Source organism: Eurosta solidaginis, chromosome 2 (genome assembly GCF_040869045.1).
Source record: "Eurosta solidaginis isolate ZX-2024a chromosome 2, ASM4086904v1, whole genome shotgun sequence".
NCBI lineage: Eukaryota > Metazoa > Arthropoda > Insecta > Diptera > Tephritidae > Eurosta > Eurosta solidaginis.
In genome coordinates, this window is record NC_090320.1 from 241,836,027 (window position 1) to 241,862,444 (window position 26,418).

The 26,418-nt window shown below is 40.2% G+C and overlaps 2 protein-coding genes across 3 annotated transcripts in view; both read left to right on the top strand.

Annotated features, from left to right (window-relative positions):
* The window catches only part of Tps1 (Trehalose-6-phosphate synthase 1), a 48,343-nt gene extending 22,172 nt beyond the window's left edge, over positions 1 to 26,171 (top strand). For both annotated transcript variants that reach the window (XM_067767387.1, XM_067767386.1), the window contains exons 4-7: positions 21,092 to 22,371; positions 22,440 to 22,767; positions 24,625 to 24,918; positions 25,012 to 26,171. In XM_067767387.1, coding sequence (XP_067623488.1) covers positions 21,092 to 22,371; positions 22,440 to 22,767; positions 24,625 to 24,918; positions 25,012 to 25,263 — 2,154 coding nt within the window. In that variant the 3' untranslated portion in view covers positions 25,264 to 26,171. The remainder of the gene's footprint in view (positions 1 to 21,091; positions 22,372 to 22,439; positions 22,768 to 24,624; positions 24,919 to 25,011) is intronic.
* On the top strand, positions 11,348 to 14,516 carry LOC137240118 (uncharacterized). The gene is made up of 9 exons (XM_067766056.1): positions 11,348 to 11,457; positions 11,511 to 11,641; positions 11,701 to 11,828; positions 11,885 to 12,025; positions 12,077 to 12,268; positions 12,326 to 12,500; positions 12,559 to 12,728; positions 12,800 to 12,948; positions 13,022 to 14,516. Exons 1-9 carry the CDS (start codon positions 11,348 to 11,350, stop codon positions 13,068 to 13,070), a joined length of 1,245 nt encoding a protein of 414 aa, XP_067622157.1. The 3' UTR covers positions 13,071 to 14,516.
* Positions 26,172 to 26,418: the final 247 nt, after the last annotated feature.

The window sequence follows — 26,418 nt, forward strand, 5'->3', positions numbered from 1 at the left end:
TTGGTAGTTTGGAAACTTGCTTCTGCTATGTGTTATTCGTCTCTATGGGTAATGTGTATATTTCAAATATGAGCAAAGTTGGATTACAAATATTTCGCACAATGCGTTTTATAGCGGATTTCTTCCTTACACTACATTGTCGCCAGATTTAAAACCATGCTCGATAGAGATTTTTATACTCAGCTGAGCACAGCTCACAGAGCTCACAGATGTATTCATTTTGTAGACTTCTATATATCAAAATGGTTTGGGCGAAAAAAGAAATTCATTTAGCCATGTCCGTCCGTCCGTCTGTCCGTAAACACGATAACTTTTAAAAAATTTTATTAAAGTTTCAGGTATCTTAATTTGGTATGTAAGTTCTTGGGCACTCATCTCAGATCGCTTTAAAATGAATGAAATCGGACTATAACCAAGCCCACTTTTTCGATATCGCAAATTTCGAAAAACCGAAAAAGTGCGATAATTCATTACCAAAGACGGATAAAGCGATGAAACTTGGTAGGTGGGTTAACCTTATGACGCAGAATAGAAAATTGGTAAAATTTTGGACAATGGGCGTGGCACCTGCCACTTTTAAAACAAGGTAAATTAAAAGTTTTTCAAGCTGTAATTTGGCAGCTGAGTATGTAATGTTTGGTTACTCCCGAACTTAGCCTTCCTTACTTGTTTCTTTTACTTAAGAGATGGCTCAGAGTTGTTTGCTAAAAGTACTCTAACCTCAATATGTAAATGATGTTCAGAGCACACCAAATTGTTCATATATATTGAGAACTAGGTTAAACTGTCGGAGGTAGTACCACATCTTGATTTCCTATCTCGAACGGAAAGCACAGTAATAAGAGTAAAAAAACCTCGTACTGTGGATGAAGAACGGTCTGTCAAGAAAAATATGTAAGTCGCAAGTTAAGGCTGCCCGATGCGGTGCATGAAATGCTATCCAGTGATACTTCGGTAAAAAAATGTTACATATACTTGTATAGTAAAACTGCTATTAAAACCCTGTAACTTTGGTGCGATCAAGGGAGATAGGGAGTGTCTAACCCCTCTTGCGAGGTCAATAGCCGTATCCCCAGTAATTTTAACGAGGGTATTCTAGCTCACTGGGGTTCAACTAGACCGGAAGTAGAAAATTGTAAGGAAATCGGAGTTATTGTGACCATCTGTGCTACTGTTCAGATGTGCCTCGTGTCAACTAAGCAAACACTTTTCAGTTATAATCTTTTGCAGGCTAGCAAGATCGCTTTGGGTTTAAGTACATTGCAGGCGGTATTTTGAAATAAGTTTTTTTCGCGAAGCTTTGCCTATCTATGGTGATTGAGGTTAGGTTACGTTAGGTTGAGTGGTAGCCAACCTCGCTTGGTCAACAAAAAGGTGCGTAGTGTGACCACATAATATAACGGTGACGTATGCTAAATATATTGAGAAAACCATTTTGTGGCAACGATGTAGTTTCGAAAAAGATAAAACTCGGCCTTGTATAAGTCCTTCGGAGATCCTAGTGACCCGACCTAAACTCTTATGCCTAGTTCTGCCAAAAGTTGCACAGTCAAGCATGTCTCGATTATCTAGGTTATGAAGGGTGACTTTTCAGTGGTTGCCCATTAGACTGGGTCGTTTTATTAACCGATATCGCGCCATCGATTTTTCGATAGGATTTGGGCTCAGGAAAAATAGTTCCACTTCGCATACTCAAACAAATAATTTTCGGGCCTGCGAAATATCATTTTTTTAATTTTTTTTTCGACTTTGGTTTTTAAGGTTTTTTTCATGACCTAATAAACAAATTTTCATTTTATCGACAAAGCTTCTAGCGTTTTTGGGGCAGACAGGGTATACATATAAAATTTTTTATAGTAGGTCATGAAAAAAACCTTAAAAATCAAATTCGAAAAAAGTCAAAAAAGGGAAATTTCGCAGGCTCGAAAATTATTTTTTGGATATGCGTAGTGGAACTTTTTTTCCTGAGCCCAAATCCTATCAAAAAATCAAGGGAGCGATATCGGTTAACTTTCGTCCATACAAATCGTTCCACCCTAGTGCCTATGTTGGGCTGCTGGAAACCCTTCTTGATGCAGCTGTTTGGAAATGATACAGTAGAATCATCGAGTCTTTTCAGTTTTGACTGTTCAGCTTTTGACAGAACTAGGCGAAAGTATTGCTGCTTTCATCAGAGACGAGATCGGTCTTGTTCGAATCCATGTCGTTGCAACGCGAAAGTAGCTATAGCTTATGTCCTAACCTACACAGAAAGAAAAAGGATAGGTTAATCTAACCGAAAAAGGCTGTTAATAAACTATTTTTCTACTTTGTATTGAAAACACAAACAACAAGTACAATTCAGGTGGTTAATCTAATCGAAAAAAAATTGTTAAACGAATTTGGAGATTTTTAACCATAACAAGTAAGGAAAGTTAAGTTCGGGTGTAACCGAACATTACATACTCAGTTGAGAGCTATGGTGACAACATAAGGGAAAATAACCATGTAGGAAAATGAACCGAGGGAAACCCTGGAATGTGTTTGTATGACATGTGTATCAAATGAAAGGCATTAAAGAGTATTTTATGAGGGAGTGGGCCATAGTTCTATAGGTGGACGCCATTTAGGGATATAGCCGTAAAGGTGGATCAGGGTTGACTCTAGAATGCGTTTGTACGATATGGGTATCAAATGAAAGGTATTAATGAGTATTTTAAAAGGGAGTAATCCTTAGTTCCATAGGTGGACGCCGTTTCGAGATATCGCCATAAAGGTGGGCCAGGGGTGACTCTAGAATTCGTTTGTGCAATATGGGTATCAAACGAAAGGAGTTAATGAGTATTTTAAGAGGGAGTGGGCCTTAGTTCTATAGGTGGACGCATTTTCGAGGTATCGCAATAAAGGTGGACCAGGGGTGACTCTAGACTTTGTTTGTACGATATGGGTATCAAATGAAAGGTGTTAATGAGTATTTTTAAAAGGGAGTGGGCCTTCGTTTTATAGGTGTTCGCCTTTTCGAGATATCGCCATAAAGGTGGACCAGGGGTGACTTTCGAATTTGTTTGTATGATATGGGTATCAAACGAAAGGAGTTAATGAGTATTTTAAGAGGGAGTGGGCCTTAGTTCTATAGGTGGACGCCTTTTCGAGATATCGCCATAAAGATGGACCAGGTGTGACTCTAGAATGCGTTTGTACGATATGGGTATCAAATGAAAGGTGTTAATGACTATTTTAAAAGGGAGTAATCCTTAGTTCCATAGGTGGACGCCGTTTCGATATATCGCCATAAAGGTGGGCCAGGGGTGACTCTAGAATTCGTTTGTGCAATATGGGTATCAAACGAAAGGAGTTAATGAGTATTTTAAGAGGGAGTGGGCCTTAGTTCTATAGGTGGACGCATTTTCGAGGTATCGCAATAAAGGTGGACCAGGGGTGACTCTAGACTTTGTTTGTACGATATGGGTATCAAATGAAAGGTGTTAATGAGTATTTTTAAAAGGGAGTGGGCCTTCGTTTTATAGGTGTTCGCCTTTTCGAGATATCGCCATAAAGGTGGACCAGGGGTGACTTTCGAATTTGTTTGTATGATATGGGTATCAAACGAAAGGAGTTAATGAGTATTTTAAGAGGGAGTGGGCCTTAGTTCTATAGGTGGACGCCTTTTCGAGATATCGCCATAAAGATGGACCAGGTGTGACTCTAGAATGCGTTTGTACGATATGGGTATCAAATGAAAGGTGTTAATGACTATTTTAAAAGGGAGTAATCCTTAGTTCCATAGGTGGACGCCGTTTCGATATATCGCCATAAAGGTGGGCCAGGGGTGACTCTAGAATTCGTTTGTGCAATATGGGTATCAAACGAAAGGAGTTAATAAGTATTTTAAGAGGGAGTGGGCCTTTCTGGACCAGGGGTGACTCTAGACTTTGTTTGTACGATATGGGTATCAAATGAAAGGTGTTAATGAGTATTTTTAAAAGGGAGTGGGCCTTCGTTCTATAGGTGTTCGCCTTTTCGAAATATCGCCATAAAGGTGGACCAGGGGTGACTCTAGAATTCGTTTGTGCAATATGGGTATCAAACGAAAGGAGTTAATGAGTATTTTAAGAGGGCGTGGACCTAAGTTCTATAGATGGACGCCTTTTCGAGATATCGCCGTAAAGATGGACCAGGGGTGACTCTAGAATGCGTTTGTACGATATGGGTATCAAACGAAAGGAGTTAATGAGTATTTTAAGAGGGAGTGGGCCTTAGTTCTATAGGTGGACGCATTTTCGAGGTATCGCAATAAAGGTGGACCAGGGGTGACTCTAGACTTTGTTTGTACGATATGGGTATCAAATGAAAGGTGTTAATGAGTATTTTTAAAAGGGAGTGGGCCTTCGTTCTATAGGTGTTCGCCTTTTCGAAATATCGCCATAAAGGTGGACCAGGGGTGACTTTCGAATTTGTTTGTATGATATGGGTATCAAACGAAAGGAGTTAATGAGTATTTTAAGAGGGAGTGGGCCTTAGTTCTATAGGTGGACGCCTTTTCGAGATATCGCCATAAAGATGGACCAGGTGTGACTCTAGAATGCGTTTGTACGATATGGGTATCAAATGAAAGGTGTTAATGACTATTTTAAAAGGGAGTAATCCTTAGTTCCATAGGTGGACGCCGTTTCGATATATCGCCATAAAGGTGGGCCAGGGGTGACTCTAGAATTCGTTTGTGCAATATGGGTATCAAACGAAAGGAGTTAATAAGTATTTTAAGAGGGAGTGGGCCTTTCTGGACCAGGGGTGACTCTAGACTTTGTTTGTACGATATGGGTATCAAATGAAAGGTGTTAATGAGTATTTTTAAAAGGGAGTGGGCCTTCGTTCTATAGGTGTTCGCCTTTTCGAAATATCGCCATAAAGGTGGACCAGGGGTGACTCTAGAATTCGTTTGTGCAATATGGGTATCAAACGAAAGGAGTTAATGAGTATTTTAAGAGGGCGTGGACCTAAGTTCTATAGATGGACGCCTTTTCGAGATATCGCCGTAAAGATGGACCGGGGGTGACTCTAGAATGCGTTTGTACGATATGGGTATCAAACGAAAGGAGTTAATGAGTATTTTAAGAGGGAGTGGGCCTTAGTTCTATAGGTGGACGCCTTTTCGAGATATCGCCATAAAGATGGACCAGGTGTGACTCTAGAATGCGTTTGTACGATATGGGTATCAAATGAAAGGTGTTAATGACTATTTTAAAAGGGAGTAATCCTTAGTTCCATAGGTGGACGCCGTTTCGAGATATCGCCATAAAGGTGGACCAGGGGTGACCCTAGAATTTGTTTGCACAATATGGGCATCAAACGAAAGGTGTTAATGAGTATTTTAAAAGGGAGTGAGCCTTAGTTCTACAGGTGGACGCCGTTTCGAAATATCGCCATAAAGGTGGGCCAGGGGTGACTCTAGAATTCGTTTGTGCAATATGGGTATCAAACGAAAGGAGTTAATGAGTATTTTAAGAGGGAGTGGGCCTTAGTTCTATAGGTGGACGCATTTTCGAGGTATCGCAATAAAGGTGGACCAGGGGTGACTCTAGACTTTGTTTGTACGATATGGGTATCAAATGAAAGGTGTTAATGAGTATTTTTAAAAGGGAGTGGGCCTTCGTTTTATAGGTGTTCGCCTTTTCGAGATATCGCCATAAAGGTGGACCAGGGGTGACTTTCGAATTTGTTTGTATGATATGGGTATCAAACGAAAGGAGTTAATGAGTATTTTAAGAGGGAGTGGGCCTTAGTTCTATAGGTGGACGCCTTTTCGAGATATCGCCATAAAGATGGACCAGGTGTGACTCTAGAATGCGTTTGTACGATATGGGTATCAAATGAAAGGTGTTAATGACTATTTTAAAAGGGAGTAATCCTTAGTTCCATAGGTGGACGCCGTTTCGATATATCGCCATAAAGGTGGGCCAGGGGTGACTCTAGAATTCGTTTGTGCAATATGGGTATCAAACGAAAGGAGTTAATGAGTATTTTAAGAGGGAGTGGGCCTTAGTTCTATAGGTGGACGCATTTTCGAGGTATCGCAATAAAGGTGGACCAGGGGTGACTCTAGACTTTGTTTGTACGATATGGGTATCAAATGAAAGGTGTTAATGAGTATTTTTAAAAGGGAGTGGGCCTTCGTTTTATAGGTGTTCGCCTTTTCGAGATATCGCCATAAAGGTGGACCAGGGGTGACTTTCGAATTTGTTTGTATGATATGGGTATCAAACGAAAGGAGTTAATGAGTATTTTAAGAGGGAGTGGGCCTTAGTTCTATAGGTGGACGCCTTTTCGAGATATCGCCATAAAGATGGACCAGGTGTGACTCTAGAATGCGTTTGTACGATATGGGTATCAAATGAAAGGTGTTAATGACTATTTTAAAAGGGAGTAATCCTTAGTTCCATAGGTGGACGCCGTTTCGATATATCGCCATAAAGGTGGGCCAGGGGTGACTCTAGAATTCGTTTGTGCAATATGGGTATCAAACGAAAGGAGTTAATAAGTATTTTAAGAGGGAGTGGGCCTTTCTGGACCAGGGGTGACTCTAGACTTTGTTTGTACGATATGGGTATCAAATGAAAGGTGTTAATGAGTATTTTTAAAAGGGAGTGGGCCTTCGTTCTATAGGTGTTCGCCTTTTCGAAATATCGCCATAAAGGTGGACCAGGGGTGACTCTAGAATTCGTTTGTGCAATATGGGTATCAAACGAAAGGAGTTAATGAGTATTTTAAGAGGGCGTGGACCTAAGTTCTATAGATGGACGCCTTTTCGAGATATCGCCGTAAAGATGGACCAGGGGTGACTCTAGAATGCGTTTGTACGATATGGGTATCAAATGAAAGGTGTTAATGACTATTTTAAAAGGGAGTAATCCTTAGTTCCATAGGTGGACGCCGTTTCGAGATATCGCCATAAAGGTGGACCAGGGGTGACCCTAGAATTTGTTTGCACAATATGGGCATCAAACGAAAGGTGTTAATGAGTATTTTAAAAGGGAGTGAGCCTTAGTTCTACAGGTGGACGCCGTTTCGAAATATCGCCATAAAGGTGGGCCAGGGGTGACTCTAGAATTCGTTTGTGCAATATGGGTATCAAACGAAAGGAGTTAATGAGTATTTTAAGAGGGAGTGGGCCTTAGTTCTATAGGTGGACGCCTTTTCGAGATATCGCCATAAAGATGGACCAGGTGTGACTCTAGAATGCGTTTGTACGATATGGGTATCAAATGAAAGGTGTTAATGACTATTTTAAAAGGGAGTAATCCTTAGTTCCATAGGTGGACGCCGTTTCGATATATCGCCATAAAGGTGGGCCAGGGGTGACTCTAGAATTCGTTTGTGCAATATGGGTATCAAACGAAAGGAGTTAATAAGTATTTTAAGAGGGAGTGGGCCTTTCTGGACCAGGGGTGACTCTAGACTTTGTTTGTACGATATGGGTATCAAATGAAAGGTGTTAATGAGTATTTTTAAAAGGGAGTGGGCCTTCGTTCTATAGGTGTTCGCCTTTTCGAAATATCGCCATAAAGGTGGACCAGGGGTGACTCTAGAATTCGTTTGTGCAATATGGGTATCAAACGAAAGGAGTTAATGAGTATTTTAAGAGGGCGTGGACCTAAGTTCTATAGATGGACGCCTTTTCGAGATATCGCCGTAAAGATGGACCAGGGGTGGCTCTAGAATGCGTTTGTACGATATGGGTATCAAACGAAAGGAGTTAATGAGTATTTTAAGAGGGAGTGGGCCTTAGTTCTATAGGTGGACGCATTTTCGAGGTATCGCAATAAAGGTGGACCAGGGGTGACTCTAGACTTTGTTTGTACGATATGGGTATCAAATGAAAGGTGTTAATGAGTATTTTTAAAAGGGAGTGGGCCTTCGTTCTATAGGTGTTCGCCTTTTCGAAATATCGCCATAAAGGTGGACCAGGGGTGACTTTCGAATTTGTTTGTATGATATGGGTATCAAACGAAAGGAGTTAATGAGTATTTTAAGAGGGAGTGGGCCTTAGTTCTATAGGTGGACGCCTTTTCGAGATATCGCCATAAAGATGGACCAGGTGTGACTCTAGAATGCGTTTGTACGATATGGGTATCAAATGAAAGGTGTTAATGACTATTTTAAAAGGGAGTAATCCTTAGTTCCATAGGTGGACGCCGTTTCGATATATCGCCATAAAGGTGGGCCAGGGGTGACTCTAGAATTCGTTTGTGCAATATGGGTATCAAACGAAAGGAGTTAATAAGTATTTTAAGAGGGAGTGGGCCTTTCTGGACCAGGGGTGACTCTAGACTTTGTTTGTACGATATGGGTATCAAATGAAAGGTGTTAATGAGTATTTTTAAAAGGGAGTGGGCCTTCGTTCTATAGGTGTTCGCCTTTTCGAAATATCGCCATAAAGGTGGACCAGGGGTGACTCTAGAATTCGTTTGTGCAATATGGGTATCAAACGAAAGGAGTTAATGAGTATTTTAAGAGGGCGTGGACCTAAGTTCTATAGATGGACGCCTTTTCGAGATATCGCCGTAAAGATGAACCAGGGGTGACTCTAGAATGCGTTTGTACGATATGGGTATCAAACGAAAGGAGTTAATGAGTATTTTAAGAGGGAGTGGGCCTTAGTTCTATAGGTGGACGCCTTTTCGAGATATCGCCATAAAGATGGACCAGGTGTGACTCTAGAATGCGTTTGTACGATATGGGTATCAAATGAAAGGTGTTAATGACTATTTTAAAAGGGAGTAATCCTTAGTTCCATAGGTGGACGCCGTTTCGAGATATCGCCATAAAGGTGGACCAGGGGTGACCCTAGAATTTGTTTGCACAATATGGGCATCAAACGAAAGGTGTTAATGAGTATTTTAAAAGGGAGTGAGCCTTAGTTCTACAGGTGGACGCCGTTTCGAAATATCGCCATAAAGGTGGGCCAGGGGTGACTCTAGAATTCGTTTGTGCAATATGGGTATCAAACGAAAGGAGTTAATGAGTATTTTAAGAGGGAGTGGGCCTTAGTTCTATAGGTGGACGCATTTTCGAGGTATCGCAATAAAGGTGGACCAGGGGTGACTCTAGACTTTGTTTGTACGATATGGGTATCAAATGAAAGGTGTTAATGAGTATTTTTAAAAGGGAGTGGGCCTTCGTTTTATAGGTGTTCGCCTTTTCGAGATATCGCCATAAAGGTGGACCAGGGGTGACTTTCGAATTTGTTTGTATGATATGGGTATCAAACGAAAGGAGTTAATGAGTATATTAAGAGGGAGTGGGCCTTAGTTCTATAGGTGGACGCCTTTTCGAGATATCGCCATAAAGATGGACCAGGTGTGACTCTAGAATGCGTTTGTACGATATGGGTATCAAATGAAAGGTGTTAATGACTATTTTAAAAGGGAGTAATCCTTAGTTCCATAGGTGGACGCCGTTTCGATATATCGCCATAAAGGTGGGCCAGGGGTGACTCTAGAATTCGTTTGTGCAATATGGGTATCAAACGAAAGGAGTTAATGAGTATTTTAAGAGGGAGTGGGCCTTTCTGGACCAGGGGTGACTCTAGACTTTGTTTGTACGATATGGGTATCAAATGAAAGGTGTTAATGAGTATTTTTAAAAGGGAGTGGGCCTTCGTTCTATAGGTGTTCGCCTTTTCGAAATATCGCCATAAAGGTGGACCAGGGGTGACTCTAGAATGAGTTTGTACGATATGGGTATCAAATTAAAGGTATTAATGAGATTTTTAAAAGGGAGTGGTGGTAGTTGTATATGTGAAGGCGTTTTCCAGATATCGATCAAAATGTGGGCCAGGGTGACCCAGAACATCATCTGTTGGATACCGCTAATTTATTTATATATGTAATACCTGCCAAGATTTTAAGGGTTTTTTATTTCGCCCTGCAGAACTTTTTCACTTTCTTCTACTTAATATGGTAGGTGTCACAACCATTTTATAAAGTTTTTTCTTAAGTTATATTTCGCGTCAATAAAACAATCAAATTACCTTAACATATTTCATCCCTTTTTTCGTATTTGGTATAGAATTATGGAATTTTTTTCATTTTTCGTAATTTTCGATATCGAAAAAGTGGGCGTGGTCATAGTCGGATTTCGTTCATTTTTCATACCAAGATAAAGTGAGTTCAGATAAGTACGTGAACTGAGTTTAGTAAAGATATATCGATTTTTGCTCAAGTTATCGTGTTAACGGCCATGCGGAAGGATAGACGGACGACTGTGTATAAAAACTGGGCGTGACATCAACCGATTTCGCCCATTTTCACAGAAAACAGTTAACGCCATAAAATATATGCCCCTACCAAATTTCAAAAGGATTGGTTAATTTTTGTTCGACTTATGGCGTTAAAAGTATCCTAGACAAATTAAATGAAAAAGGGCGGAGCCACGCCCATTTTTAAATTTTCTTTTATTTTTGTATTTTGTTGCACCATATCATTACTGGAGTTGAATCTTGACATAATTTACTTATATACTGTAAAGATATTAAATTTGTTGTTAAAATTTTACTTTAAAAAAAAATTTTTTTTTAAAAGTGGGCGTGGTCCTTCTCCGATTTTGCTAATTTATATTAAGCGTACATATAGTAATAAGAATAACGTTCCTGCCAAATTTCATAATGATATCTTCAACGACTGCCAAATTACAGCTTGCAAAAGTTTTAAATTACCTTCTTTTAAAAGTGGGCGGTGCCACACCCATTGTCCAAAATTTTACAAATTTTCTATTTTGCGTCATAAGTTCAACTCATTTACCAAGTTTCGTCGCTTTATCGGTCTTTTGTAATGAATTATCGCACTTTTACGGTTTTTCGAAATTTTCGATATCGAAAAAGTGGGCGTGGTTATAGTCCGATATTGTTCGTTTTAAATAGCGATCTGAGATGAGTGCTCAGGAACCTACATACCAAATTTCATCAAGATACCTCAAAATTTACTCAAGTTATCGTGTTAACGGACGGACGGACGGACGGACGGACATGGCTCAATCAAATTTTTTTTCGATCCTGATTATTTTCTATCTCGATTCCTTTATATATGTACAACCAACCGTTATCCAATCAAACTTAATATACTCTGTGAGCTCTGCTCAACTGAGTATAAAAATAGTTTAACTAACCGTCAGAATTGTAACTGTACTATTTTGGTTTGTTAAACTAACCATTAGAATTGTAGCATATAAATTTAACTACAAAAAATGGTATGGCTAAACTCTAAAATGGTAAAATTACAATTCTTAACAGCCAAAATAGTAAAACTAACCAAATAAAATTGTAACTGTACTATTTTGGTTAGTTAAACTAACCGAAAAGATAGTTTATTCGATGAGAATAACGGCAACTTTTGATGCTTTGTGCAAAATAAAGCAACTCATTGTTGATATTCAGTTGTCAAATTTTCGTGGACAGTGTTTGTTGCGTGTACGTTGTTTAAAGTGAGATTTGATTTAAATAAAATTAATAGAATAACAATAAGTCTTAACAATAGTGAATTGTTTTCGTTAAATATACTGAGTGCTCTTGAGGTGGATGATGTGAATAATCCTGATCCAGCAGACACGGAATTTTCTCAACTGATTTTGGAGTGGGGTTTTCCTCAAAAAATCGCAGAACTCAAAGGTGATTTGCAAATACATCTATCATTGTTTTATTTTTTATTTTATTTTCTGCAATTTCAGCGCAAGTAATAACGCTGACCAATTTGAAATATCTGACAGAGTCTGACCTTGCAGATTTGTTCAAGAACGACACGATTGGTGCTAGAGAAGAATTCCGCCACAAGCTCATAAATGGGAGGAAAACAAACGTAAGTATTTTATAGTCTCGGTGAATGTTTCAGCTAATTTTTCGCAAAATATTTAGGGTTATAGAAACGTGTCAACGTGTGATACAGCTTTAGTCAATTCTGACATTGTTGATTTTATGCAGCAGTGGCGACAGCGGAACATTGGCATTGAATCTCCTTCATGTTCACAGCAATCCAGTTCTTCGTCACATGATTTTGTAAGTGTATATAGTGTGCAAAATAAATCAAAAATAATTATAATTTTTTAGGATTTACAACAAGTGTTGAATGCTCATCCAACTGGTGAGTATGTTCTGCGGTTGGGCAAGCTAGATGACGCTGGAAGGAAGATCTTAATTGATGCGACTGTGTCTTGGTTTATTAAAAGAAAAATCAAGATATGCCGAAATACATTCCAATCTATTGCGCAAGATATTGCTAACAGATTTAAAGACGACAAGGTTTTACAAATTATACATTCCTTCCAAAATTATTTCTAAATTTTCATAAATTTTCAGTCGATTTACTATCACAAAGATCCGATTACCTTGAGGCCAGCCGGCCGTTTGTACGATAAATATTACAACACATTGAAAAGATTGAAGAAGTCTGGTGAATTAGTGGACCCAGAAAGTCCAACTCCTGAGCCATCACCGACAGAAGAACATACGTTTACTTTCGAAGCTGAAAAATGTAACTAATGCCATGCCAATATCTTTTGCTTATAGTGATTTCACGTTTCTTTATGCAGCTGCCTATGACTGGCTCAAACTATTTGATTCGCCGTGGAGCACAGTTGAAGCTAATTGGAAGAAAACATTCAAAACCAGACGACAACAAATTTTGAACTCAAGTGGTAACACATCAGCGAACACTTTACGGAACTGGAAACTTTTTTCCCATTCGTGTGGTTACAATCTGGTAGGTGGATTTTACATTTTAATGTACAATGTTGCATAGAAAATCATGCTTCATACTTTCGTTTGTTCCAGATTGATATTGACTTTAATGCTCTGCATGAGAATTACTCAAGGCTAACCGAAAATTGGCAAGGTTTTAAAACAAAAAATTTACCAATTCTGAACAAGAGGGTAAAGGACACTCAAAATCTGCAGCACTTGAGAAAAGTAAATGAGACTGAGTAAGGTTTGTTAACATAAGTAATAACCAGATTGAATTATTATTAACTGTTTATAAATATATTTGTATTAAAGGTTCAGATCAACTTATAGCATTGTTGCTGCACGCTGTACTACGACCTAATATAAAACGGAAATCAGATGACAAAACGGTTTTTAGAAGCACTATTAAGGATTCTCAGCTCCCGTTTTTACTACAGGTTAATACTGTGAACGATGTTGAAAATAAATTGGATAACCTGAAAACATCACTGTATGCACGCGGCGAGACATTGCCACTAATTATCGCAATTGGCAGTGATTTAAGCGATTGCAAATTTTATGTTTACTATGACGACATCAAGCATATGCTTCCTTCATTTTTAAGTGCTTTAGACATATGCTTTAAGACTTTTCATGTTTTACATTTAAAATATCCACAGGATAGCATTGAGTTTTGGACGTTTGACCAAAGATATTTTTATTCCATTGAATTGACTGAAGATAAACCTTCCCCAAATGTACTTTGCTTGTTGAGCGACTTAATGTAATGTAATTACATAAAAGTAAACTTAAACATTTTATATATATTTTTAATAATTTTACGTTATATATTTTTTTTTGTTCGAAAATGGTCTTGTGCTTTGTATGCAACTAAAGTTTTGAAGATGTTGATAAACTCGTAGTTCGTCTAAAAAATTGTCACAGTTTAACATCATCTAGTAGTTTTTACTGTCTGCATTGTTGCCATTATTACCAGTGCTTACGAACTTTTAAAAGCCACTTTAAGAAAGTGAATTCATGCATTTCTAATTTAAGTTCAACATTTCAGAGGCTTACTGGATCTGAAAATATAAATTTTCCGTTACAATTCAATAAACAGCAATGTAATCAAGAAAGTCAAGAAATTTTCGAAAATCCTCGTGCTGAGTTCGAAAATATTGCGCTGCTATTTTTAAGTAAATTACACAGCCAATCAAATTTCGCTCGATCTGATGCACAACAACTTATTGATGACATAACAAATGATTTGCTTTTGCCAATAACTGACTATTTAGAAAATTATATATTGGGTTTTCCAGAACAAAAAAAGTCCAACTCAGAAACTTTGTTTCCTTTTAAGAGACCCATTTTCCAGGTGTAACTCAAAAAGAGAAACAGTTTTGAAGATCTACAAGAATTCGACATTGACAATAGAATTGCACCTGTAGTTCATCACCATGATATTTCTTTAACAGAAAAGCATAGTAAGGTTGTACTAATGCCATTACAATTTAAAATTAAACATTTTTTCGAACTTCCTAATGTGTTAAAAGACACCTTGGAAAATCCACGGACATTTCTTTCACATGAAAACAAAATAAAAAACATTGTCAATGGAAAATTATGGAAATCTAAAATTAGTTTATTTAGCTATAAAACAGCAATCCCTTACATTATCTACTTTGACGACCTTTCTGAATTATATTATTCCCCTATTAATACAACTCTTTCTCCAAATGGAATTACATATATTCGTCCAAAAATTTTTTAAAACTAAACATCATTTACCTAATGTACAAATGTAAAACATATAAAAATATGTACGTATTTAAATAAAATTATAAATAATAATGTATTTATTTAAAAAATTATATTTTTTTTAGTTATTTTTGAAAGTTTTTTCTTTTGGTTATTAATGGTAAAAAACTATTTTTCATGGTAAACTAACTATTTTTCATGGTAAATGAGCTATTTAATGGTACACGAACTATTTTTCATGGTAAATATACTATTTTTATTGTATCCGAACTATTTTTGGTGGTTCTCGTACAATTTTTGATGGTACTCGAACTATTTTGACGAACTATTATAATAACAATTTTTAGTCGTTTAGATTTACAACGTTTTTCGGTCACTGCAATTTTAACCGTCTTTTTCGGTTAGATTTACCTCTCTTTTTCTTTCTGTGTATGAGGTATCTTCGGGTGATTATGATCGTCATCGTTAGTCAGAGTGGAATGCTGTTACAACAACAACACTTCCGATAGTAACAACACCAATTCCCGGTATTGCGGATATATACTCTGGAAGAAAACTTTCACTATTCCCAGCCAAACTCTAGCCCAAAATCCTTATCACATTTCATCTGCAGGACCAACAGCAAGTCAAGCGCCCTCCTATAGGGCCAAGCTAGTAGCTGGCAGTCCTTGGGAAAAAGAAAGAAAACCCGATGTCCTGCCAATAATGAGTTACAACGTCCTAATTATAGTATTATCCATGGCTGTTCCCTGGATACCATCTTCATAGTGAAGTTAGTGGTATCCCAGTCGAATAATGAGCGAAACATTAAGAAGCTATGCAACCAATAGTCGTTTGAATAAAACTGTAGTAATCATCCTTGGAGGCATCTGAAAAAGGCACTTTTTCAAGAAAATTCATGGTACGACAATTTATGTGACATACTCTCTCGGACGTGCTACTATGAGCAAACTGTTGCTGAAGAGAGGTTTGAGCCACCAAGCGAAAAAGGTGTGACAATAGCGCAGATCTTCTTCAACAGGGACGGACTTGATCATGCTTAATAAATTGTTAACATGCAAATTATTTGCTCACTCAATCTGGTTGTGGCGCGTTGCGTTATACGTCATATTATTATTATTAATAGGTCTGGAAGCACTGCGACCATTGTGCAAATCTATTGTGCAAGACCTTTCAGCCTAATTTTGTGTCTGGAGGCTTTTGATGCATCTAAGTACCTCTTCAGGCTTTTTATTCCATATGACATAGGGATTAAGAGTCCCACCACCTAGATGGGACAGTCTCTGCCTAGCTAGAGCGACGCATTCGCAGAGAATGTGAACCGGCGTTTCAGCTCACCGAAACGACAAATTTGGTTATCCGATAGATTTAATTTACTTAGGTGATATCGTAGACCGCAGTGTCCCGTATAGTACCCAGTAAGACTTCTTAGGTCCTCCTCCCTGCTTAGATTAATGAGTTTGCCTGATATTTTCGTTGCCGGAAGTATAAACAGTTTGCCCTGCCTTTGCCCTGGGCAGTCAATCTCGTGACGTCTGAATTGTTTGGTTTCCCATTTACTTATAGTTTCCCTGGTGTGCGCTTTTGCAAGTCCTCAAAAGGGCTCTGGACCATAGAATGCTGATGTAGCACCCTGCTTTGCTAGGTAATCTGCATGTTCATTACCTTCATGACCCTGATGTCCGAGAACCCATTCTAACAAAACCTTGTTTTTGGCTCCCAGGGCATTAAGGATTCCAGTGCATTCATCAACTAGCTTAGATGAAACTGTGTAGGATTGCAAGGCACGCAGGGATGCCTGGCTGTCCGACATAATGTAGATGCTCTTCGATGTTGAGCCTCTCCGTAGACATTCTCTACCACAGACTTCTATTGCATGCATTTCTGCCTGATATATGGTGGTGTAGCATCCCATTGGTATCGATTTTTTGAAGTTCGGCCCATAGATGCCAGCTCCCGTTCTTCCGTCATCGAATTTTGAGCTTAGGGGACATTACGTCACGCAGTTGTAATGAGGGATTTCCTATGAATTTTTTTATTACTTTCATATGCCCTATCATATTTCCTTGCTTCAACTCAGAAATATTTGGAAGGCTTAGTGCACCTAGTGTTGCCTCTTTCTCTATCAGAATAGGGAAGGGAGGTATTCCCACTAAAGCACTAAGTGCGTCAGCAGGGGCGGTTCTCATCGCACCCGTTATGCCAACGCAAACTACTCGATGCAGTTTGCTTAGTTTAGCCGTTGCCGTTCTTTTTTAGGTGGCCTTCTGCCACCAAACTAGGGAAGCATAGGTGATTATTGGCCCTACAACAGCTTTTATATCGTCATATAGTTTTAAATGAAGCCACTGCGCCTCATATTTGCACCTTGAAGGTTTTTCGCCTGTTACGTCCCTGCAACTACATAGTATACATACATATGTAGTAACGAATCTGCGTGAAGACCCAAGTAATTGATAGCTGTAATGCTGATAGCGCAAAGTCCAATGGCATCGGGTCACCAATTCTTGAAATCAAAACAACGTCACCGAAACGTGGTTATTAAATTTATAATTCGCATTATCAATAAGAAAATTGAGATATGAATGATTTCCTGTATGGTGTATGAAACGCAAAGAACAGTTCAACAGTTCGTATTTTAATTACGTAAATTAATGCAATGTATCCAGAACAGGTTGACTGCTAAAGCTGGAAATATACCATATAACCCTAACCCCAGCCCTATCCATATTCATATAGAGCATTTCTACTGCTGAAATTTATCTGTCCCTTTATAAGGAGATAGAAGATATTCATGGTAGGACCATGTCTGACTGATAGTTTTTCTATAGAAGCAGAACTTCTTTTCTTAGTATATGACAGAATCCTTATATGAAATATTCATTAAGAAGTCAGCGTTGTAGTTAATTTGCAGTTATACATACGTTGGAACTGCCTTACTAAATGGCGTGTTAGCTATTTAGTGCTGTTAGAGGTCCAATACGTCACTAAGTTAGATTGGACTGGCCGGTCCATGAGGACCTCACATAGACTGAATAAGTCCGTAGTGTTAGGTTAGGATAGGTTTGGTGGTAGCTACCCTGATAGGGGAAGCTCACTTGGACAACATGAAGGTCCGTTTTCATACCACATACAATAAAATAAAATAAAGTAACGGTGACGGAGATAAAGCTACTTAGAGAATCGTTGGGTAGCAACGATAAAGTTACGAATGATGCCGATCTCAACCTTGGATAAATCCTCGGGAGGTCCAAGTGAGTCGCGACCAAATTACCTTCGCCTTGTTCTGGGAAAAGATGGGAAATAAAGCATAAGTGATGTGATGTTTCCACCTCTGCAGCATGATGGATTTTGTAGTATATTGAGACGTACTGCATGGATACCCATGGGTCAGTGCCCTGTCAGAACCCCAATGACCATTGACAGGTGAGCCTTATTGAACCCAAATATTTCAGCGGACCTCCTGCCATCCACTTTCGGCCAGAAAAATCTTGCTACCCTGCAAGAAGTGGTGTCCGACCAACGTTTGTTGAGCTTACTCGAGGCCCAGCTATGGAGGAGCAATCCACTGATGGCCAGCGGAATCCCGAAATCTGTCTTCATCCGGTTCAGTTGTACCGATGCGGGCTAAGAGATCCGCTTGACAGTTACCCGGGATATGGCCCGGGACCCAGATAATCTTAATTTTAAAATAATTCGATGCATTCGCAAACGAGGTCAGGCACTGTAGTTGATCTCAAGGCCTTAATAGCCCTTGGCTTAATTTAACGACCAAACTGAAGGGCCAGGACCCATGTTATAAAATAACTCTTGGAAAATACTAGAAGATTTCCAGGACTTAAGCCACTTGCTGCTTCTAGATCTGACAGCTGTATCACTCCTAATAGCTGGAGTCTGCCTGGAAAGCGTAGAACACGAGCACAAAACGTGCTCGATGGTTTCCTCCTCCAACCCGCACTTCCTACATCTGCTATCACTGACCAAGCCTAAATTAAAGGCATGTAACGTCAGAAGGAAGTGTCCAGTCACAATACCCGTCATGAGTGTACAGTCCTCTCTTTTTAATGATAGAAGCAACTATATTAGTCTAAGATTGTAAAACCTACACATAATCTTCGACTCTTCGACAGCCCCGAGCTTGGGTCCACGCCTTTTCTGCTTGCTTGACCTCATGCACTTCTCGCCTTCTCTTAATCTCGCCCAATCTAATTGGGACGTCTATGGAGAAAGCTTCAAGCGATGCGCCCTTATTAGCTAGTTCATCTGCTTTTTCATTCCCATATGTTCCCATATGTCCTGGGACCCAATATAGATGTATCCGGCTCCCTGCCTAGATTCTTTCCAGAGACTGCTTACACTCTAACACAATTTTAGATACTGTGCTATGCGAGATTATTGCCCTAATTGCTGCTTGGCTGTCAATATAAAAGGTAGGAGGATCTGTTTATTTCCGCACAGTATACCGCAGACCCTAATCCTTCCAATACTTTGGAACCACCTGTGTATATGTAGAAGATAGTCGAGTACAGACAGAGTACAGCGACATCATTCCCTTTTATGTTAGATGTTCATTCCTTATCTTATTATTTTTCCCTCCAACTAGATGCAGTACTAAGGTTGCTTGGCTGCTGTGGTGCTCGCTCACCAAGACCGGGCTCAAGCGCCATTTTGATGCACTTTCTCCTGGGACCAATTAGTTTTATTGCATCTTAAACTACTGTACCCTGAGCTTTTTTTTACTCGAACTATTTGGACGAGCATTTTGATACCGCTCTTATATCGGAAAGCGCGAAACCGCATAGAGTTCGGAACCCGATATTCGCCAGGGCTGGACATTTACAGAGGAAATGGGTGACCGTTACCTTCCAACCTTCTTGGTTACAACTACTGCTCTTAACGTTGAAAGGGATTCCCATTCTTTGTGCGTATGGGCCGAATGGCCAGTGTCCTGCACTTGTGGATGTTATCCTAGATATTTATTTCCTAGACAATTTAAGTAAATCCTTTGTTCTTTTTTTTTTGTTTTGGTTGTAATCCGACCAAATTTGTGTGGTGGTCCTACATGATGTAAACGGTCGATGCACTGCATCTGCCCCAGTGATGTCTGGCGATGCACCGGTCAATATTTCAGTGACCCGGTAGCCATGCGAGTGCAGTGGTCGCTAGGAAGAAGGATTAACGCATTTTAACGTGAGATGAATCGATCAGATCTATCAGAAATATAAGATGAATCTTCCTGAATTTGTTGCCCTCCCCGACTTTGTTGCCCTCGCGAGACAGAAACTCTCCTACACAAAAGGTGTAACTAATTATTCTTGAACTTCATATCCTTGAGCTCTAAATGGGTATAGAGAAAGTATTTTTCGAGAAATTTCATTCTGAAACGGTAGATCCCTGAACAATCGCGCAGTAAGTGCTTCAATGCTGCGTGGGCCTGAACCAGTCGTTTCAGCTATGCCGTTTCTACCCACCTCCTTAGCGCGATAAGTAGACTACCTGAAGGTTTTGGCGATTTCAATCAGTGTTGATGGTCCTTTTTCGGAAATTGATCCGCTACGTTTCGGAAAATAGCGCCATTCCATTCCCTTATAGAAAGACAGGAGCCACAGGATGTGCTCTTTGGAATCGTATTAAGCGTTTGACGACAGTCAATAGGTTACTGCCTGTCCTAGTTCGTGAGGTTGGCAGGTCTTTAACTTGCCTCCCAATCATCTTCAATATAACCGATAGTGTCCACAGGGCGTGGAGGACACCAATAGCTTTCTATAGGAAATACAGTGCGTTCTTGTTACCGTAGCCCACGGCTCTGATGTCAGCCCGTCGAAGAATACTTCCTTGTATTCATCTTCGATAATCAGATCTATCAATTTGCCCTATACCACTAACCATATCGCCGGTGTTACCATACCGTTTGGGGCAAGTTGCATGTTGCCTATGTTTTTGGCTTTTTCGTATGTTTCTTGGGCTACTTATATGAGTTTACTCTCATCCGGCCTGTTAGCTCGAACCAAGACCTTTTGAAGCTTCCTTATAAGATACTGGTCTCTGGCTGTGTGATTTGCGGCGTATTTCATCTTCATCTTCCGCAGTTATTAGGTGGAGTTTTTTTAGCCTTTATGGGTTTTTTCTCCCTTTTTTCTTATGTCCCTGTCCATGTCCTTCGCAAATTTCGAAGTCTTCACATGTTCATTGTGCTATTTCTGTGAACTAAACTCGCAATTACACCTTGGAGTTTCTTTTGAGACCAGCACTCCTTTCCTCCATAGCTCCAGACATGGGAAAATATGCACACGCAAAGATCTATCGATCAACAGGTATGTAGGACACTATCTATTCAGCTTGTGATGGTACTACGAGTAGTTTGAACTTTACTTAGCATTCATGTAGAACATCTCGACTGCTTTCCACCTCACCAGCTCTCCGCATGCTAGAATCGGCAATAAAATGGCTTTGTGCGCCCATGGCCAGGAACTCCACTTTCTCTTATCATTGTATATTGCAGACATACAGAGCCCCATAAGCCCATTTGACTTTATGATAAACTTTTTGCCATCATCTTGAGCTACCTTAGTGATTTCCTCAACATACTAACTTTTTAAATGGGCGTCTTCTAACCTCTTTGTTTTTGTCTTCTTATCTTTTCAGGTCGTTTCCGTTAATATCAATCCTGCCATTTTCGATAGCTACTACAATGGCTGTTGTAATAAAATCTTTTGGCCACTCTTTCACTCGATGCCCGGACGTGCCACCTTTGGCGCCGATCATTGGCACAACTATGTAACGGTAAATAAACACTTTGCCGCGCGCACAGTAGAAGCACTGGAGAAATGTTTACAACAAAACAAAGCATTAGACAACAACACACCACCCATCATTTGGATACACGACTACCATTTAATGCTTGCCGCCAATTGGGTACGCGAAAAGGCTGAAGAGAAACAATTACCATGCCGTTTGGCATTCTTTTTACATATACCCTTTCCACCATGGGACATCTTCCGCCTATTCCCATGGGCTGATGAAATATTGCAGGGTATGTTGGGCTGTGATATGGTGGGTTTTCACATACAGGACTATTGTCTGAACTTTGTCGATTGTTGTCAACGTATGTTGGGTTGCCGTGTAGATCGTAATAATTTACTTGTGGAACATGGTGGACGTACTGTACGTATACGTCCACTACCAATTGGTATACCCTTCGATCGTTTCGTTACTTTGGCCAAGACTGCGGGGAAAGTGTTGAAAACTAATAAACAACAAATTATTTTGGGTGTTGATCGTTTGGATTATACAAAGGGGCTGGTGCATCGGTTGATGGCTTTCGAAGCTTTATTAGAGAAATATCCACAGCATAAAGAAAAGGTGAGCTTACTGCAGATCTCGGTGCCATCGCGTACAGACGTCAAGGAATACAGAGAGCTGAAAGAGGAAGTTGATCAATTGATTGGACGTATAAATGGACGTTTCACTACAGCTAATTGGGCGCCTATACGCTACATTTACGATTATGTGGCGCAAGATGATTTGGCTGCTCTATATCGGGATGCTGCAGTTTGTCTCGTCACGCCGCTGCGGGATGGCATGAATTTGGTAGCAAAAGAATTTGTAGCGTGTCAAATCAATGAGAGCCCTGGCGTTTTGGTTATTTCACCTTTTGCCGGTGCTGGCGAAATGATGCATGAAGCTTTACTGTGCAATCCCTACGAAGTGCTTTCGGCTGCTGAGGTTATACACCGCGCACTCACCATGCCCGAAGATGAACGTATTTTGCGTATGAGCCGTTTAAGGAGACGTGAATCGGAATGTGATGTCAGTCATTGGATGCGTTCATTTCTCAAAGCGATGGGCACTTTGGATGTAGATGATGTGGGTACGACTATTATGCAGCCGGTGACGGTGGACGATTTCGATGACTATTTATTGAAGTAAGTGGCGTTGGTTCCTTATTTACCAAGGTAAAAGGCGAGGTTGAAAACTAAAAACTTACTTTCAGATATATTGGCTACAATCATAAGCTGGCGTTATTGTTGGATTACGATGGTACGTTGGCCCCTATTGCGCCGCATCCCGACTTAGCCACATTATCGCCTGAAATTAAGAATGTGCTATACAAACTTTCAAATCATTCTGATGTTTACGTCGCTGTCATCTCCGGACGTAATGTGGATAATGTGAAGCGTATGGTTGGTATCGAGGGTATCACATATGCGGGAAATCATGGCTTGGAAATTTTACATCCAGATGGCAGCAAATTTGTTCATCCCATGCCTATTGAATATGAGGACAAAGTTAGTCATTTGCTAAAGGAGCTACAGGATTCTGTAAGTTTCATACGATGTCCTTTTTTTGTCATACTTGTCAATTGAAGTGTTTTTGAGCCTGCCAGCTCTTACAGTATTCTACAGGTCCAGTTGTCGAGGACTGTAAGTTCATGGTCTTGCTCTTTTCAGTAAGAAGCACGTATGTTAGGACTATAAATTACAGCGTTAGAGCTAAGTACAGAAGAAGGGAAGAGCAGTGATCGACTAAAGGCGGTAAGCTAGATAGGATCCATTTCGAAGGCAGTGAGGCAAGCCATCCGCCTTTACAGGGCATGCATTTCCGAAGTTGGCGAGCAGAAGGATCCCAAAAACGAGGAAGCAACAGCCTCCAAAGGTGTAAGTCAAGGAGAGATGTAGCAAAAGGAGGGTAACATCGAGACTTCGCGATTCGTGGAGAGCCCAAAGGGAGGCAATGCTGTAATTCCGACTGTCCCCGTGAGAAAAATTGAAGCGGTTTGCTTTACCTAGAGGTTGAAATCTATCAAAGGAAGCTTTTTAGCGTTATGATCAAGATGTTGCATGAAGACTCAAATAAACCTCTTCGATCTTTCGATTCGGTGGGCTGATCGCCTGAAGGCAGTTAGCGCACTTTTATGAGCAAGATAGGACCCACTTTCAAGGCAATGAGGCAAGCTATCCGCATCGAAGAGGCAGGCATTTCCAAAGCTGACGAAAAAGAGGATCCCAAAAACGAGGAAGCAACAGCCTCGAAAACTGTAAGCCATGGAGGGATGTAGCCAAAGGAATGTAACATCAAGATTTCGGCTTTCTTGGAGAGGCCAAAGGGAGGCAACGCCCGTAGGGAAAATTGAAGTAGCAAAGCACATCCCGACTGCGGCGTTAACTGATCGTAGCAATCCATTTGCTTCGCCGAAAGGTAAATTTCTATCGATGAAAGCTTTTTAGCGTCATGATCAAGAAGTTGAGTCAAAATTTATCTGCCTAGCAGATACCGATCGGAGTCGGTATAAAACATGTAGGTCCCACTCCGTGAGTTTGTAGGAAAAAATTTAAAACCTTCGAAATAAATCGAAGAATAAACTGTGTGAGCAACGTTGCTGCTATGAACCAGCTAGAATAGTTGCCGTGTGTCATGGTTTCTGTGACAATGTTTAAACATGGGAAGAGCGAGGTTCTTTTAATTACTCTATAATTTTATAAATCTTCAATACGAATACTAAAGGTTGTTACCCTGGGCAATAATGCTCCGGCTATAGCTCAATCCAATAATTTCAGTAAATCGCTTACTATAGAGGGATCTCGCCGCCCTGCAGGAATTTGTGTCTGTCAAGCGTGTGCTTAGCTGACCTGATATCCAGCTGTGCAGAAGCAGGCCTCGGGTGGATAGCAGAACTCCAAATTCCCTGCAGCCGACTACTCTGCTTTACCTGTATGGTGCGGAACTCGGATTATTCTAATCTTTAAATAGTTCGACACAAGCACAAGCGAGTTCAGGCACTTCCAGACCAATCGCGATCGTACCGCAGATTAGCTCAGGGCTTTAACAATCGCTTAACTGTTTTTATAGAAGCTTAATTCTTTAACCAAAGTAGAACTGCATCCCATCCATTCCATACATGAACGCGGCAACTTCAGCTTGGAAAACGTTGCAGTGGTCGGGCAGTTTGATATTGCACCTCGCACCAAGTTTCCGACAGAAAAGCAACCATTCTTTCAAGCTTCGACTCATCCGGGAACCAATGAACGCTAGTCTCTCTACCTCTATCAAGGTCATTCCCTTGAAGCTTATGCAGAGGATAATCTGTCGTGACCTTACACAATATTGTTTTCGTCCATTTTATAAATAAATTTCAGGTCTCTAACAAGAATAACGATAACCCTTGGTTTATTTCGTAGGTATGTCGTGATGGCGCTTGGGTGGAGAATAAAGGTGCACTACTCACATTCCATTATCGTGAAACTCCAAACGAGCTACGTCCAGCAATGATCGAAAAGGCACGAGGTCTCATCATAAAATACGGTTTCAAAGCAACTGAAGCGAATTGTGCACTCGAAGCGCGTCCACCCGTACAATGGAACAAAGGACGAGCATCAATTTATATATTGCGTACATCATTCGGGTTCGATTGGAGTGAACGTATCAAGATTATATATGTAGGTGATGATATGACGGATGAAGATGCCATGGAGGTGAGTACCGGACAGAAAACCAAAACAGAGTAAAATTTAAAAAAGTTTAGAGCTAATTGAAAATTTTAAATTTGTTTCATTCTATCTTCATAGGCTCTTAAAGGTATGGCGCGCACATTCCGCGTTACCTCATCGGATATTGTACGTACCGCAGCTGATCATCGTTTACCATCAACCGATTCCGTTTATACACTACTCAAATGGGTTGAACGTCATTTTATGGGCCGTAAGGCACGTGCGAATTCTTTAACCTATCGGAATAGGCGCGAGGATGGTGTGCGTACGCAAATGTCTTTGGAGATAGCATCGAAATCTAGTAACAATCTTGATGTGGAGCATGTGTAGCTTCGGATAGTGGCGTGGTTGAAAGCTGAGTTCATGCTGGGCGTCCAGATATGTGCCAAACCAAGTTTTTTTTTTTTTTTTTGAAGATTTAGTTTTGTTTAGTAATAGGTGGATATTATTGTTAATTAAATCACAAGATTACATATGTAGATATTTGTATAGGGCCTGAACAATTACAAGTCATCTTAGGTACGATAAACAAACTTCTGGTAACACTACGGACTCAATCAGTCTATGTGAGGTCCTCATGGACCGGCCAGTTCAACCTACCTACCTAGGTACGATAAACTCGCATTCCACTTTAACGAATGGAATGCATCGAGGTCATTGAGTTTGTTGTTGTTGTTATTGTTGTAGCGATGAGATTACTCCCCGAAGGCTTTGGGGAGCATTATCAATGTGATAGTCCTTTGCCGGATACAGATCCGGTACGCTCCGGTAACACAGCACCATTAAGGTGCTAGCCCGACCACCTCGGGAACGATTTATATGGCCACATTAAACCTTCAGGTCATCCCTCCCTTCCCCACCCCCAAGTTCCACGAGGAGCTTGGAGTCGTCAGAGCCTCGTCTGTTAGTGAAACAGGATCCGCCGCGGATAGGTGCGTTTGACAATTGGGTTTGGAGAAGCTATATATTGCGCTGGCAACCTGAAGGGTTGTGCTACACAGCCCCCTGAATCTGGTATTTTAGTCGCCTCTTACGACAGGCATACATACCGCGTGTATATTCTGACCCCCTAACCCGCTGGGGGAGGTCATTGAGGTTCTTTTAAACTGTTCAGGCCAAATACATACATATGTATGCGAGTATCCATATTTATGTATATTTTATGTTACGTATTTTATAATTTAAGTGAAATGTGAATGCAATTTAAGCAATAAAAAAGAGTTTATCTGATAACAATATTTCTCAAGTTGTATTAAAAACTAGCAATCCTTTCGGACAGACGCCTACTGGAAGGTGGAGATCTACAGAAGCGAATAGCTTAATGCTCAGAATGATGAGGGAAGAATCAAGTAAGGTCCTTCCAAGCTTTGATTCGGCGGGGTGATACAATGGTATTAAGATAATAGCGTGCGACAACATCCCGAGCCTGCTGTAGCTAGAGAAACTTGGTGCAAACCTCCAAAGGCAAGGCACGAACATTGTGGT